General features: G+C 34.7%; 3 protein-coding genes across 5 annotated transcripts in view; 2 read left to right on the top strand and 1 right to left on the bottom strand.

Annotated features, from left to right (window-relative positions):
* Positions 1–17,500, top strand: part of LOC137642764 (N-acetylgalactosaminyltransferase 6-like) — a 261,626-nt gene that overhangs the window by 142,147 nt on the left and 101,979 nt on the right. The gene's annotated exons all lie outside the window — the stretch shown is intronic.
* The window catches only part of LOC137642253 (uncharacterized), a 73,210-nt gene that overhangs the window by 17,316 nt on the left and 38,394 nt on the right, over positions 1–17,500 (top strand). The window lies entirely within an intron of this gene.
* Positions 2,667–10,593, bottom strand: LOC137642252 (pentraxin fusion protein-like). The gene is made up of 3 exons (XM_068374779.1): positions 10,277–10,593; positions 6,440–6,614; positions 2,667–3,233 (listed from the first exon to the last, which is right to left on the bottom strand). The coding sequence occupies exons 1-3, from the start codon at positions 10,414–10,416 to the stop codon at positions 3,018–3,020; spliced, it is 531 nt and encodes a 176-aa protein (XP_068230880.1). The 5' UTR covers positions 10,417–10,593; the 3' UTR covers positions 2,667–3,017.

Here is a 17,500-nt window from a genome sequence, read left to right as displayed (position 1 = left end):
CCATCGATCAACGGCACATAATTAACTCAGTGAAGCTGAAATTTTGCTTCAGGCTGCTTGCCCTGCTTTCAGATTCATTCTTTATTATCATATTTTCTAAGAGAAGGCGAGTCAAAAATAATTTATTTGTCATTCATATCTCAGAGACATAAAATTATTACATTTTGCGCTAGTTTTCTGTTTGAAATAACACTAATTTGCAATATGAAATAATTGTAAAGACGAAACAGTTGTATTTGGCAAATCCCCACATTTACTTACTTGAGATCAAAGCAATTATTGTTTAAGTGACATTTCAACAAATTATCGAAGCAATTTGTGGATATCAGAACAAAAATGAATAAAACCGACGCCTGTATAGTATATTCAATACATTATTAGCTGTTGCAACATCAGTTTCTTTAAATCTATGATTTCTAAGTTTATAAAACAGTTTATGTTAAAAATAACTTATTGGATATACTCAACATTATACGTGGAAAATTTCATTCAGCTAAAACATTCTCAGGAGAAGCTCATTATTATTATTATTATTATTATTATTATTATTATTATTATTATTATTATTATTATTATTATTATTATTATTATTACTCGTCAAGCTACAACCCTAGTTGGAAAAGCAAGATGCTATAAGCCCAAGGGCTCCAAAAGGAAAAATAGCCCAGTGAGGAAAGGATACAAGGAAATAAATGAACGATATTATATCGTTTATCTATTTCCTTATTTCCTTACTGAAAGATTAAAATAAAATATTCTAATAAACATTAACAACATTAAAACAGATAATTCATATATAGACTATAAAAAGACTTATATCAGCCTGTTCAACATGAAAACATTTGCTGCAAGTTTGAACTTTTGAAGTTCTACCGATTCAACTACCCAATTAGGAAAATTCGTCCACAATTTTGGTCATAGCTAGAATAAAACTTCTAGAATACTGTGTACTATTGAGACTCATGATGGAGAAGGCCTGATTATTATCATTATCTTTTATCATTAATCAGGTTGTGGAAGATCCATCCTAATTAACTATGAGATATTTTATATGATTATGTAATGTAACAGAATAACGGTAAATGTATCGAAAGTAACATCAATACATTATTATTTGATTGTCTGACCTTGTTTTAACTTTAATCATAAGTGCTGCAGCGTATGTTATAAAGTATTGAATCCTGTATAGAATACCTCAAAGATAGAGTAGAAAATTCTTCTTATTTTGTAATCCATTTCCGATTAGAATCTTTTATGTTGATAGTCATTTGTTTAGTTTCTGTCGTCTATATGTTTACATGACGCTAGTCAGAGTCAGAGTCGTTGAAGCGTCTCTAAAGTGGTTGAAGTAACATGTGTGTTATACATTATTTATTACCTTCACCAAGATTTTGCCCACTTTATTATTGTAGATAAGCGGTTTAGAGACATTTTGTGTAAGTTTGATGAAAACATATCATATACTTCGTCATTAAAAGAATCTTTAGACTTTATTGTCCGTTGCACATCCGTGGGGGATTGGATCCAAACATATACAATAGTTATCCCTTTATTACGTTTTCTGCGTTAGTTTATATCCAGCTAAGGCCATTTCTACAATGATGACAAACTTAAATAAATAACTATTGCTATTTGTTTGAACTGTCGCATTAGTCCTTCAAAGCAAGAGTGTGTTAAAGCAGTCACGATACTTTGACTTCAAAATTGATGAATCTTTGAGTTCATGGGTTATTGCTTAGCAAACCTAGATCTATATTTATATCAGTCTTCCATAGGCTTAGAATCAGTCTACCGATTAAACCTGAAACTCCCCTAAGACCTTGTAGAAGTTGCTAAAATGAACAATTATCATTTTCTTTCTTTTTCTTTCGTCCACACGAATGTTCCAGAGCAAATGGTCGACGATCGAAACTGTTACCAGACAACTTTGAAATGAGGAAATGTAAGTCAACATCTGCTTTGTGAACAAGTAAACAAGTTATACGGGCAGTTAGATATGGTATCACTATTTAATTTCCATGTCAAGTTTCATATTCTCTCTTATCTAAAACCCAATTCGAACCATTTTAGTATAATAACATTTTTGTTCGGCGAATATTTGCTCTGGCGTCTAGAAGTAAATCATCATGCGCGTATGAGAAATGTCATGTAAACCCTTCACGGCTTCTCATCAGACCAGTAGGAGTGTTGCCATGTAGGAATTTTCATCTCATTTCCAAGCCAGTTAAATTGTCATCTCCTTTTTCATGGTGAATTATCAATCTGTATTCATTTGTGAGGATAGGGGTTATTGATTGTTAAATGGGTACATATGTGTATTATATAAATTCACTAAATTTATTATTGGAAATATTGCTTAAGTTCAAGTGCATTTTGGCTTACGTGGTTGCTCCTCAAATGGACTAAACATAAATCAAGGTACCACTGTGTTATGGATGCAGGAATATATCTCTCCAGATGAGGTTAACATTCAGGCCCTTGAGGTGAAAGTGGCTGTTCCATAGCCTTCTCTATCCATGTTACATATCATCATCGACAAGCAATTACCAGGTAGGCCACTCGTTTAACTTCACTTTAACTCTAGTCATATTTATGATAATTGTGGAGACGGAACAGTTGCATATGCAAATCCCCACGCTCAATTATTTTGGGATCAGATAAATTGATTTTGGAATAACATCAGAACCTAAATCCCTGTAGAATAATTGTTGCCGGTTTAGTATGTGCCCTACTTTTTTTATTCTTGTTTAGTATGTGGCCTACCTGGCTTGTTAGGTTAGGTAGGGTTATGTTAGGTTAGGTTAGGCTAGGCCACATACTGAAACAGGATAGAATTTCGTAGGCCATATTGGAAAGGTAGGGCACATACTAAACCGGCCACGAGTACTTTATGTAAAGAAACTTTTTCCATTAAACCAACTAAAAGACACCCAAATTGGCAAAAATAGTATTAACAGACTGAGGTATAAAACTCAATATTTAGAAGAGCCGTTCCAAACAATTTTGTAGTTTTGATATTAAATTATTTTTGCAACATAAACCCTAACTTCCACCAGCTGAAGACGACTGACGTCACTGTTAACAATCTGAATGCTAAGGTATCTACCGGTAACACCTCTTAGATTTGAGCAGATGACATGCCCCTGGCTAACGTCGTAGGGCCCCTTGTAGGTGGACATTAGAGTATAGGATGTCATATCTCCATCTAAAACCAGATTTTGGCCAATACGGACCTGGAAAACAAGGAAATGTTAAAGTTTTTATAGTTTATATATGAGATATTAGAATGTTATTACTCTTCTTGAAATATTTTGTTTTCCATTTTTCATTTCCTCACTGGACTATTTTTCTTGTTGGAGCCCCTGGTCTTATAGTATCCTGCTTTTCCAACTAGGGTTGAAGCTTAGCTAGTAATAATAATAATAATAATAATAATAATAATAATAATAATAATAATATCATTTGACAGATGATAGTCAAGTACATAGTACACTGTACTACGACCACACAAAAATCATTTTCCTAAAGTGGTTGTCTGTCTAGAGAAATAGAACAGATGTTACTGCAATATTTATCATTCAAATACAGAATCAATCATGAAAAACCTACAATAATAACTTCAAGTAAAAACTATGATATAAACGCTATTCGACATCATTCTCTACTCGTACACTGTTAGAAGAAACAGTAATTTTAATAAGAAATTCTCCTTAAGAATATACTGTTATCAACCGTATTTCAGTGAAGTACAGGCGACCGTAATTTTACCTAACTTTGCTTTTATCTTTTACAAGGTGGTGACCGTAATATAACTCTTTTACGTTCATAAAACCGTTTTTAGAGCGGTAAAAATCCTGGAATAAATGTTGCCAGGTATTTACCGTTTTTTCAATGCAAATTTTTAGCAGTGTAGATATTGTGCCACATTTGTTTCAGAATCTGCTAAAGATTTCTGAGTATGTCTCCTCCTTTCTTATCTAATCTATTTGCCTTCACTCACTCACCATTAAGAAGACAACTACAAACAGTCTAATCCATCTTTTCGCTTTAAGTAATTTTTTACAATTTTCGTATTTTCACGCCTTTCATTCTTTAACATATTTAATTTAAACTGTGCCAATAATTCCGTCATAAAGTCAGTTATTGGCCTCATCCCATCAGTATCCATCATCTTTACTCCTAAATTCTAAACCAATTGACCGCTTCCATTCTTTCAATGATCATATGAATAAATTAACTGTTGCCATTCTTACAGCTCTTCCAAGAGAAGGATTCTCCAAAATCAAACCATTGTTCTCTAGTCTTGGGTAGTGCCATTGCCTCTGTACCATGGTCTTCTACTGTCTTGTGTTAGAGTTCTCTTGCTTGAGGGTACGCTCGGGCACATTATTCTATCTAATTTCTCCTCTTGTTTTGTTAAAGTTTTTATTGTTTAAACTTATTTTAATGTTACTGTTCTTGAAATATTTTATTTTTCCGTCCTTCCTTTCCTCACTGGGCTATTTTCTCTATTTGGGCCACTTAGCTTATGAAATCTTGCTTTTCCAACGAGGGTTGTGGCTTAGCAAGTAATAATAATAATGATATGAACATTCCTTCCAAATTACTTTCCAATTACTCACATAACCTTAGCCTTCATTACATTCAGTCTTAACTTAAAATTTTCCAGTTCCAAACACATCCATAATATTTCAGTATATATTAAGTTTTCTTTACTATATTAGATAGATATATCATCTTGTAACATAAGCCACTCTTCAATCCATTGTCGACCAATTACTTATCCAGCTACTTTGTATCTATGCGTTTACTTAGCAGCATTCATAACCATTCTTTCACAGCAAACTATAGTCCATTTCTTTTAGCGATGCATATTTGCACCGACTCGCAGCGGTGCCCTTTTAGCTCGGAAAAGTTTCCGGATCGCTGATTGGTTGGACAAGATAATTCTAACCAATCAGCGATCACGAAACTTATCCACACAAGTACTAGAAAGTGCTTTGCTTATATGCTTCTTTGATGACTCATGGAATATATTAATTATATCTCCTGAGCACACACCATTTTGATTTGCTATTAACTCAATCATAATCTTTTTTTATGTACGTTCAAATTCAAGAGTCTGCCGTGATTCTTATAAACTGGTGAATCTACACCAGTAACGAAATGGTTGCTGAGTCTCATCAGACATTTTTCTCTTCATTCTCAGACTTCTCAAAAAAAAAAACTTTTACTCCACAATTTAGATCCATGCTTTATTCAATGATCTTCCTCTATCATTTCTCTTGCTTGAGGGTACACTCGGGCACACTATTCTATCTTGTTTCTCTTCCTCTTGTTTTGTTAAAGTTTATATAGTTTGTATAATATATATTCATTTTAATGTTGTTACTCTTCTTAAAATATTTATTTTTCCTTGTTTCCTTTCCTCACTTGGCTATTTTCCCTGTTGGAACCCCTGGGCTTATAGCATCCTGCTTTTCCAACTAGGGTTGTACCTTAGCAAGTGATAATAATAATAATAATTCCTTCCGCTATCTCTTAATTTCTCAACCAAGATCCTGCCAAACACCTAGCCTTGTGCTTGAAGCAATGTTGCGCCAAATAATTCTACCAAATTGAAAGCAAATCTATCATACCCCTTTCATTGAAATTTTCCCTTCTCCGAATATTATGAACAATTAATCAGGAGCACTTTCACCTCCTTAGTGCAATACCTTTCTGTCAGACACTAAGTTCCTATTGTTTGACTCTACGTTCGTTTTTCTTTTTACTGTAATACTTAAATTTTCTCAAATCTTCATTTAGCCTTTTCACTTTTTCTCATCTCAAGTGTGAATCTTTTTTCCTCTGCATTGAATGACTCACTAAGATATTGATTCCGTTGACAAAGGAACAATGTTTCTTCAAAGGGATTCTTTCCGTTTTAGCATCTTGTATTCAATGATAATTTTGGTCACAAATCTTTCCCTTTATAATATTACATTATTATTATTATTATTATTATTATTATTATTATTATTATTATTATTATTATTACTAGCCAAGCTACAACCCAAGTTTGAAAAGCAAGATGCTATAAGCCCGAGGGTTCCAACAGGGATAAAATAGCCCAGTGAGGAAGTGGAAATAAGGAAATGAATAAATGATGAGAACAAATTAACAATAAATTATTCTAAAAACAGTAAAAACGTCAAAACAGATATGTCATATATAAACTATAAAAAGACTTATGTCAGCCTTTCAATATAAAAACATTTGCTGCAACTTAAACTTTTGAAGTTCTACAGATTCAACATATATCAAATACTCTCTCTCTCTCTCTCTCTCTCTCTCTCTCTCTCTCTCTCTCTCTCTCTCTCTCTCTCTCTCTCTCTCTCTCTCACACACAAAAAAAATGAAGCACATCTTTTTCAAAAAAACATTTACATCTGCTTACCTCAATATCATGAAGTCTTTCGGGGCGAAAATTCTGTCTGGTAAATATCTGGACTTGGTGAACAGTTCGTAGCTCCTTGAGATCAACCATCCACCAGGGTTTCACTAAACCGTCCTTTGATTCATACATATCATCGTTTACATAAATTTCATTGACAGCAAGTTCCTTAGGACTTCTGCAGAGAAAAGGGGCAGAGAAAATAATGAACAAAATGCCTGGAGATGAATATGTAACAGGTTCTATCCATGTTAGTATCATTGTCATGTTTATTTTGAGTGAGACATAATCTGTTAGATGATTAGGGACTTTATATACACCGAATAGTCTGGCCTATTCTTTAGAGATTCTCCTTTGTACTCATACACCTGACACCACTGAGATTACCAAACAATTCTTCTTCACCCAATGGGTTAACTACTGCACTATAATTATTCATTAATTACTTTCCTCTTGGTAAGGGTAGAAGAGACTCTTTAACTAAGGTAAGCCGCTCTTCTAGGAGAAGGATACTCCAAAATCAAACCATTGTTCTCTAGTCTTTGGTAGTGCCATAGCCTATGTACCATGGTCTTCCACAGTCTTGGGTTAGAGCTCTGTGACGAGCCGAGAGAGGGTTGTGAACTCAAAGGCAGGATGCAATCAACTGAGTTATATTGTTATAGAACACTCTCCTTTATATACAAAACCTCAAGGCAACAGGACATAACAAGTTAAGAAGACAGACAATGTTACAGAGGAAACAGCAGACATGAATTTTCATGTTCGTTTAGTGCGAGGGAAGAGCGAAGATACAAGCATAATATATGCAAAAGGAATTATGTACAATTGTGTGACACACGGTTGGTACAGCTCTCTTGCTAGAGGGTACACTTGGGCACACTATTCTATCAAATTTTTCATCCTCTTGTTTTGTTAAAGGTTTAGTATTTTGTATAAGAAATGTTCATTTTAATGTTATCGTTCTTAATTTTTTTTCCTTGTTTCCTTTCCTCACTGGGCTACTTTCCCTGTCGGGGTCCTTGGGCTTATAGTATCTTGCTTTTCCAACTAGGGTTGTAGCTTAGCAAATAATAACAATATTAACAATAACATTGTCATTAAGTCACCAAAATTAGAAACCAGTTAGGCGCTAAGATTAACCAATATTCATCTCAAGAGTCAGAAAATTGGGTTATCTTCATTATGGGTAACTATAGGATACCCCCAAAAATAAGAATAAACTGTTTTTTCAAAAGTGTGCAGATTAAAGCCTGATATATATTTCGGTGTCTATAGCTACAAAAATTAGCTAATAGGAAGATATATCGACTTACACAAATTTTGTTTAATATGATGGTATTTTCTATAGCATTATTTTCAAACTGCAGTATTCTAAGTTTTCTAACTATCCCTATTTAATATTCTTTGTAAATTACGAAGTTCTCCAAGAGCACTGTGACAACGTAGCTGGTAGGTACTAACAGAGAGTTTTATTCAACAGATAACAAGCTTATATGCAAACAATTGAGAGCAACAATGTCACAAAAATTCAAACAATAGGAAACATGCGATGGCAAGCTTAAACAGGTTTTTCTATTATTAGTGAGGGAGATAGCAAGGAAAAAAAATAGTATTACAGTGCATGAGCATGTATGACACACGTGCGGTAGAGTACCGATGAGGGATTTGAACCTAATTGTTTATCGTGATGTTTCTACAGACAGTGCTTTCACTGCTATCTTCAAATTTCTGAAGAATACATTAACATGGCTGATGAGATCATGATGAGGGGTGAATGGAGATGGTTTGGGCATGCTCTTCGCACTCCCCAAGAGAGATTAGTTCACCAAACGTTCAGCTAGGCTCGACAAGGCACTAGGAGAGTTGGAAGACCCAGGCCTACATGGCTGAGGAATATGAAGCGTTAAGTAGGAGATGATGAATGGAGAAGTATTGAATTAAAATCTCAAGATAGGGAAGACTGGCGAAATCTAACCGAGGCCCTTTGCGTCAGTAGGCGTAGGAGGAGATGATGATGATGAGGATTGTGATATTAAGCTTATTGAAGATGGTTCTTCATTTGCTTAAATATATGTACCATAGTCATTCAAAGGAATGATTGTGGGCGGCATTCCTCCATATGTCATTTGAATTGATTAATCCCGCCTTCCTCCTTCAGGTGATGTTCATATGAAACTATGTTACTCTTTAGTATCGGTTTCAAGGTCTTACTATTTTCCTGGTGGATAGTAAGATGTATCATCAGGGTTGTGGTGGCCGATGTGGTAACTTCCCTGACTGCTGATTGCCAGACTGGGGTTCGAGTTCCGCTCAAACTCGTTAGTTTCTTTGGTCGCTGCAACCTCAGCATCCTTATGCGCTAAGGATGGAAGATTTTGGAGGAGCCTATAGCTCTATCTGCTGAATCATCAGCAGCCATTACCTGGCCCTCCTTGACCGTAGCTTGGGCGAAGGGGCTTGGGCGCTGATCATATGTATATATGCTCAGTCTCTAGGGCCTTGTCCTGTTCGTTAGGGCATTGCCACTGTCCCTTGCCCCTTCCATTCATGAGCAACCTTTAAACCTTTAATGAGTTCATTGGGTGTTACATTACACTCGCTAATGTCTCATATCATCTTTCTTTTCAGATTCAATTTAATTATCATTTAGAAAACTTTAACTGCTGGCTTATGTATTTTGTCTTTTATGTTGGTTACTGTACCAGTTTTTAAATGCATGCTTTTACAATAATTGATATTCTTGTTGGAACACCAGTTGTTAGTTTAGTATTTGGATTATTTAGTTTCTTCTTGAAAAAAAGTATCTTTGCATTTAAGGAGTTAAAGATAAGGAAGAAAAACGCCTAAGAATCATAACTTCTTAGTCACTATTATATTCCTAAACTAAAGGGTTGGTTGCCTTCGTGTTTCTTCTTCGCCTATTTCTATTTAAAGTATTTATCTCCCTTAAACTTTTCTTCGAACAGTCCTTCGCTTTATCTGTTCACTTAATCCTTTAAAGGTTTAAAGTTTAAAGGTCACTCATGAAGGTCCGAGGCAAGGAACAGTGACATTGCCGTATCAAGCAGGACAATGCCTTAGAGACTGACCACATATACATATGATCAGTGCCTAAGCCCCATCTCCACCCAAGCTAGGACCAGGGAGGTCCAGATAATGGTTGCTGATGACTCAGCAGATAGACCTATAGGCTCCCCCAAACACCCCCATCCTTAATTCACAAGGATAGTGAGGCTGCAGATACCAAAGGAACTAACTAGTTTGAGCAGGACTCAAACTCCCATCTGGCGATCACCAGCCAGAGACGTTACCAATAAGGCCCCAACAACCCTCTTTACTTTCCACCCATAATAGGTTTTACCAATGCTCCCCTTACTCACTTCCCATCACCCGACCTTACTACATACCCATACCATCTGAGTCTTAGCTCTCTTATCGTGCCTGTATTTTATACGCACTCAGCACTTCAAATTACTTGATTTGTCAACCTGTATCTCTGCAAATCCGAAAACTCTACCTCGACAGCCTCATTTCTGCTTGCTCCAATTATTGCTCCTCATCCCCTTTAATACCTATGTCTCTGAACAATGTATCATTTCTGATCTAATTACGATACAATAGATCTAGAACTTAAGTTTATTTGCCATTCTTTTATCAAACACTACTTCTGACCCTTCCCTCATTATATGGAGAAATATTTGTGAAAGTGAATATGATGATGATTTTTTCTTTAGTTTTTTTTTATAGATTAAGAAATACTTCCTAGGTAAACTATAGTGAGAACAAGCAGTTTAAATTCTGGATTCATAAAGGTTTGCTTTGCACTCTCATACATACCCTGAAGCGTAAGGGTCACTCGCATATGTTGGTTTTGATGGAGAAATATCTTCAAGAACTTCCACAGGAGGAATTTCTGGGTCAGCAAAGAAACTGAAGTTTTCATAGACTCCGTTGTCAGCACCGTAGATTGTACACATTCCACCTGTTATGTAAAAGAAAAATAGATCCCCTAGCTTAGCCTTTCATCATAAATTCAGATCAGCAGAAATTGGCTACCATAGGTTTTGAATAGTACACTTTTGACAAGATCATGTAACGGAATATTCATTCGAGAAAAAACAAGGATATAACTATAAAATGCAAAGGGGACTGAAAACGAAACATTGAAATATAATATATATATTTCTTTTTTATAAAATTTCTTACATTTAGTATACATGATTGTATCCTAAAGCGATTACTGCTGAAAATGAGGAAGAATTACAGAGAAGGGTGGTAGAGTGGCAAGAGACTTTGGAAAAGGGGGTTTTGAGGGTGAATGTGGATAAGACCGAAGCTATGGCTAGCAGTAAGGAAGGTAGGGACAGGATAGCCATACATAAAAGTAAAGCAGTTATAAAACAAGTAGTACAAATTAGATACTTGGAATCTACTATAAATCATGAAGGAGGACGTGAGGCTGAAGTTGAGAATATGATAAAAGCAGCATGGAGAAAGTGGATGGAGGTAGCAGGAGTGGTATGTGATAGGTAAATGCCTCTCAAGTAAAAGTTAAGATCTATAGCACTGTAATACTAGGCAGACAGTTAATTCTAATAACCAGGCCTTCTCCATCATGAGGCTTAATACTACGCAGTACTCTAGAAGTTTTATTCCAGCTGTTACCAAGTTGTGGAATATCTTCCTAATCGGGTCGTTGAATCAGTAGAACTTCAAAAGTTCAAAGTTGGAGCAAATGCTTTTTTGTTGACCAGGCGGACATGAGTCTTTTTATAATTTATTTATGACATATTTGTTTTTTATGTTGTTAATAGTTTATATATGACATGTCTGTTTTGACGTTGTTACTTTTTTTAGAATGATTTATTGTTAATTTGTTCTCTTCATTTATTTATTTCCTTATTTCCTTTACTCACTGGGCTATTTTTCCCCGTTGGAGCCCCTGGGCTTATAGCATCTTGCTTTTCCAACTTGGGTTGTAGCTTGGATAGTAATAATAATGATAATAATAATAATAAGACAAGTGTGAACTTGGCCTTTAAGACGAAAAGAGGAAGCAAAGCTTGAGAGAACTGAGATGGGAATGCCAAGGTGGATTATGGGATTACTACTGCTTGAAAGATTGGAAAAGGACGAAATAAGATAAATGGCAGGTATAGTAAATATTACAGAACTGATTAGAATATCACGACTGAGATGGTGTGGGCACATGTTAAGGATGGATGATCGGGAGGGAGTGAGGAGGGCTTGGGAGGAATCTGTAAGGGCGAGAAGATCAAGAGGGAAGCAGAGAATTAGATGGCGAGATAAGGTGAAGGATGATATGGAGAGAAGAGGTTTTGTGGAAGAGAATGCCTTAATCAAAGGCATTGGAGAGGCCGCATCAGGAAACCGACCCCTTAATGTAGGGATAATGGTGGGGAAGAAAAGTGGATCTCGTTAAATTGAGTGGAGGTATCTTAGAGTATAGGTAGCTTACTTTTCAATGGAAATTTTAAAAGAAAATTTCTACCAAAATCTTTAAAATGTTAATATAATCAGGGAGTGATTCTTGATAACATTCATATAATGATATTCAGTATATAACCCCCCCCCCCCCCCAAAAAAAAAAAATAACAATTTTACGAATGGCAAATACCTCCAAGACTAACAGGAATAAAGGTCATAGGCAGCTATGTCTCAAGAAAGACTAAGTTCGATTGGCTACATCGAATTACTCATCTAGATTATAATAAAAGGGATAAATCTAAAGCTATGCTCAACCTCATATAAGAAAATCCTTGAGCATGACAAAAGCGAAACACATTAAAAACCATTATTAAAATGTGTATTAACGCTATTTTTTTTAAGATATAAAAAACATTTTGTATGAGGAACTCATTATGGAAGCACACTTTTAAGAGCTAATACTTAACTTGATATGAGTAAGCAATGGCCTTCTTTTTGAACGATAAAGAAGCACACACGACCTCGGATACGAGCTGGTACGATTGGGCAGGGAAGGTCGTGTAAACTTCATCCGGCAATGATACAGCGCTGGTGGGTATGGGCACTTGTCCTGTCCCGATGCATTGGGTTGGGGTACCACTAGGTGTCATCATGGCTCCAACTAAAGTTTGTCCTGAAGAAATGAAAACGACCCAGCAAAACAGAGGTAACATTGCTTTCAGAGGCATTTTCACTCTTCCGTTATGTCTGACTTTTGCAAAACCTGAAAGAAGAAGATTGTCATTGTTATAGATTGAACATTGCTTACTCAAAGACAATACTAACAATTTTCCATTAGTTTGATATCCAAACGGAGCTTCTGGCCGGTCCGTTTCCAAAATAATGGAATTGTCAAAACATTATGCAAATTTCCCACCATCCAATAGTTAAAGAAAAAAGACGAGATATCTTCATTGTCCCGTTTTCCTTAATATTCGAAAATTTTGTATATTTATCCTGGCCAAAAGTCTATTTTCTCCAAACAAAAAGTAGCTTACTAAGTTATTTACTAAACGTAAAAATATTTGTTCTTTTCTCTCGCAATAATTTGAAAATACACCTCGGTTTAATTCAGTAGATTGTCATTCTTTTAGTTAAATCAATGGCTTGCTTGAAAACCCAATAATAACAAAGGTCCATCAATTTCATTTTCGAGGTTCCACCTGTCACAATAAGGTTTTTTGGGGGAAATACTATGCAAATTTTCCAATCTACTGTGCAATAGTTCATGAAATAAGTTTAACTTTCTTGTCAAGTTTTACTTTTCAATAGAATTATCTTTATTCTGGAGTTTATCTTTATTCCCGTTAAGAATTTATTCTGAATAAGTAGCTTTTATTTTTTTTCTTTAAACGTGGAAAAGGTTGGTCTAATCACTCGTTACAAGTCGAAATATTCTGTAGAGCTTCCTATATTCCATCGTTTTATAGAGGAAAGCCATGTGAGCCATTATATAAAATCAATGTCCTTAAGGAAGGCATAACTATTATGATTTGTTAAAGTGAATCAGCAGTCTGCAGATTCAATGATTTTGCAGAATATCAATCAGGCAAAAAGGTAATAGCTTTCAGTATTACATCTTAATATCCCAAGAAAGTCTTACATCTTTACTTATTCACTGAGGTTTGCGATGTGCACCTGTTCTCATGCAAGTGATTCGTGTATTCTAATTATGAGATCAATTTGCTTTGTTTATTATAATATGCATATGGATTTTGTTTCTTCGTTTTTACTCAGCTTTTTCTTATTAACTCTTTTCAAAGGCACTAGATCCAGTTTACCAAAGTCTTTCACTGTCTAGGGGTAGAGTTCTCTTGCTCGAGGGTACACTCGGGCACACCATTTTATCTTATTTCTCTTCCTCTTGTTTTGTTTTTTAGGTTTTATAGTTTATATATGAAATATCTATTTTAATTGTGTTATTGTGCTTTAAATGTTTTATATTGTTAATTACTTTTCTTGTCGTTTCCTTATTTCATATCCTTTCCCCAAATGACACTTTTCCCTGTTGGACAGCTCGGGCTTATAGCATTCTGCTTTTTCAACTAGGGTTTAACAAGTACTACTACTACTACTACTACTACTACTACTACTACTACTACTACTACTAATAATAATAATAATAATAATAATAATAATAATAATAATAATGTTTTTATGTTGACCAGGCTGACTTGAGTCTTTTTATAGTTTATATATGACATATCTGTTTTGACGTTGTTACTGTTTTTAGAATGATTTATTGTTAATTTGTTCTCATCATTTATTTATTTCCTTATTTCCTTTCCTCACTGTGCTATTTTTCCCTATTGAAGCCCTTGGGCTTATAGCATCTCGCTTTTCCAACTAGGGTTGTAGCTTGAATAATAATAATAATAATAGTAATAATAATAATAATAATAATAATAATAATGATAATAATAATAATAATAATGAAACACACTATATTTCAACGAGGCTTAAATATCAATCTTTGCTCATATACAAGTAATTCACTTCATAAAACGTGATAGAGCTTCCATTAATCAGATGTCTGAACAGCAATCTTAATTATTTCTTAATATTTCCATTGATAAATGCAAGCCACCAAAAAGAGCCAAAGTAAATGAAAAACACAATTATCCATTGAAACTGGAAGGAGGAAGGCTGTCCGCGAACTTAATAAACATATGCCGAGCGTTGGTTTAACACTTAGGTATATATATATATATATATATATATATATATATATATATATATATATATATATATATATATATATATATATATATATATATATATAATGTATATATACATACATATATATATATATATAAATATATATATATATATATATATATATATATAAATATATATATATATAAATATATATATATATATATATATATATATATATATATATTCACATATATATAATATATATATAAGTATACATATATATACATATATTTTACCCAAAAACCGATAAATCGGTTGGAACTTTTGACCGGGGAAACGTCTGTCTATATCCGAACATAACTTGACAACAAAACGTTTACCCGATTGAGCGGTTTAAAGAATTGATATAAAAATTTTAACCGGGTGTCGCCGGTCGCTTGCTTTTGACATTACCCATAGTCATTAAACAAAAAAATTCTGGGTAACGTACCTACTACTATAACGTTAAATAATAAAATAGCATACACGCCAACCTTTGATCACAGCACTGGCAGCATTTTTGCTTGTTCCCCGGTCGCGCTTGCCAGCGCTGTGATCAAAGGTTGGCGTGTATGCTATTTTATTATTTAACGTTATAGTAGTAGGTACGTTACCCAGAATTTTTTTGTTTTATGACTATGGGTAATGTCAAAAGCAAGCGACCGGCGACACCCGGTTAAAATTTTTATATCAATTCTTTAAACCGCTCAATCGGGTAAACGTTTTGTTGTCAAGTTATGTTCGGATATAGACAGACGTTTCCCCGGTCAAAAGTTCCAACCGATTTATCGGTTTTTGGGTAAAATATCACTCTTTTTTTACGCAAGCGTATTGATTAACTAGTTTATAGTCATATCTTCAAAATGTGAGGTCAAACATGTCTATAACTTATTATTCAGAAGCTGAGAAATAAACGTTGAAAGTTCGCTTAAAGATGTCAGTTTGATGCCTTTTGAAACTTAAGTACGTGACTACAGCCTTCGTGATTACCGCAAAACATTCCCACATAGCCTAATACACAATTTAAAACATAATCTACAAAACCTGAGTCTGTCTGTCTGTCTGTATAGATTGCCTTACCTTGTGTAAGACCCGGGCTCTTGCCTGTGGGCAGCCCGGAAAAAACCTGAGGTCGAACAGCTATCTAGCTCATTCAGAAGCTAAGATTATAAAGTTGAAACTTTGCTAAAAAGCGTCTATCCACGAACACCTGAAAGTTGACGTCATTTTTGCTATTTTTTTTGCATATTTCTGACGTCATATTTCACGAACCTTATAAGATAGGGACTTGAAACTTTTAGGATCGTCTAGTTAAATTGAATAGAACTAAATCCTAGAGTTTCAAGCTTATACTATGTCCGGAAAGCACTTTTCTGAAAACCCGGTATTTCTGGTTTACGTAATCGTATATAACAGCACTGGCAGCATTTTTGCTTGTTCCCCGGTCGCGCTTGCCAGCGCTGTGATATATATATATATATATATATATATATATATATATATATATATATATATATATATATATATATATATATATATATACTGTATATATAATATATATAAATGCATATACATGTGAATGATAGCGTACACTATTAAAGATTTCCCGTAAAAACGTTAAAAATCCTGGAATAGATGTTGTCAGGCACTTTCCATTTCAAAAAACGGAAATATTGACGTTAAGGAGTGATATTCCAGTCACCAACCCGTAAAAGATAATGACAAAGTAGGGTAAAATTACGGTCGCCCGAATTTACTGAAATACAGTTGAGAACAGTATATTTTTACTGAGAATTTCCCATTTTTTAACAGTGTACATCAGAAACATTAATATCACATAGGCATTTGCTTTATAATATACATAATTCTTAATCGAGAAAGTCAGGTATACTTGAGAAATTAGAATTTGTGAGCCTTGCCGGTCTCATTATATACCAATATATCGAAGATTTTACATTCCACGTGCTATATTTAAAATAATATTAACAATTTTGTTTATAAACAGGACTCTCTATTAGAATGAGCTAATTTCTTTGCACATGGCAAATAGATTGCGTAATTTTGATCTTTAACGGACAAATATCTTATACTTTTATGTTGTTCATTTCTCTTTTCACGAGATTTACTTCCTTATTAAGGTGTAGGCCAAAATGCCACTTCATATTTGCTTCTCCTCAATTTTAAAGTAGTAGGTTGAACAAGGCACCAGTCACCAGTTGAGATACTACCGCTAGAGAGTTATGGGGTCCTTTGACTGGCCAGACAGTACTACATTGGATCCTTCTCTCTGGTTACGGTTAATTTTCCCTTTGCCTACACTCACACCGAATAGTTTGGCATATTCTTTACAGATTCTCCTCTGTCCTCATACACCTGACAACACTGTGATTACCAAACAATTCTTCTTAACCGAAGGGGTAACTGCACTGTAACTGTTCAGTGGCCACTTTCCTCTTGGTAAGGCAAGAAGAGACTCTTTAGCAATGGCAAGCAGCTCTTCTAGGAGAAGGACACTACAAAATCAAACCATTATTCTCTAGTATTTTAGTTTTCTCTATTGATATTACCAAATAATGTTTTTTGTTATTGGGCGCTTTATATCTTGCCAATAGTCCTCATCTCATTTATTTCATCATTAATATATTCAAGGCTGCAAACTTGCAATCTCTTAATTATATTACTTCTGTGACAGGATCAGTTTTAAAGGTCGAAAGGTTTAAAGGCCGCTAGTGAATAGCAGAGGCAAGTGACAGGGACATTACCCTATCAAGCAGGACAATGCTCTAGAGATTGACCATTATACATATGATCAGCAATCAAGCGCCCCCCCCCCCCTCTCTCTTTCCCCCCCCCCCCCCCACCATCCTCACAAGCTAA

Source organism: Palaemon carinicauda, chromosome 6 (assembly GCF_036898095.1).
Source record: "Palaemon carinicauda isolate YSFRI2023 chromosome 6, ASM3689809v2, whole genome shotgun sequence".
Classification (NCBI taxonomy): domain Eukaryota; kingdom Metazoa; phylum Arthropoda; class Malacostraca; order Decapoda; family Palaemonidae; genus Palaemon; species Palaemon carinicauda.
Note: the sequence above shows the minus strand (reverse complement) of the source record. Positions and strands in the feature narration are given on the sequence as shown.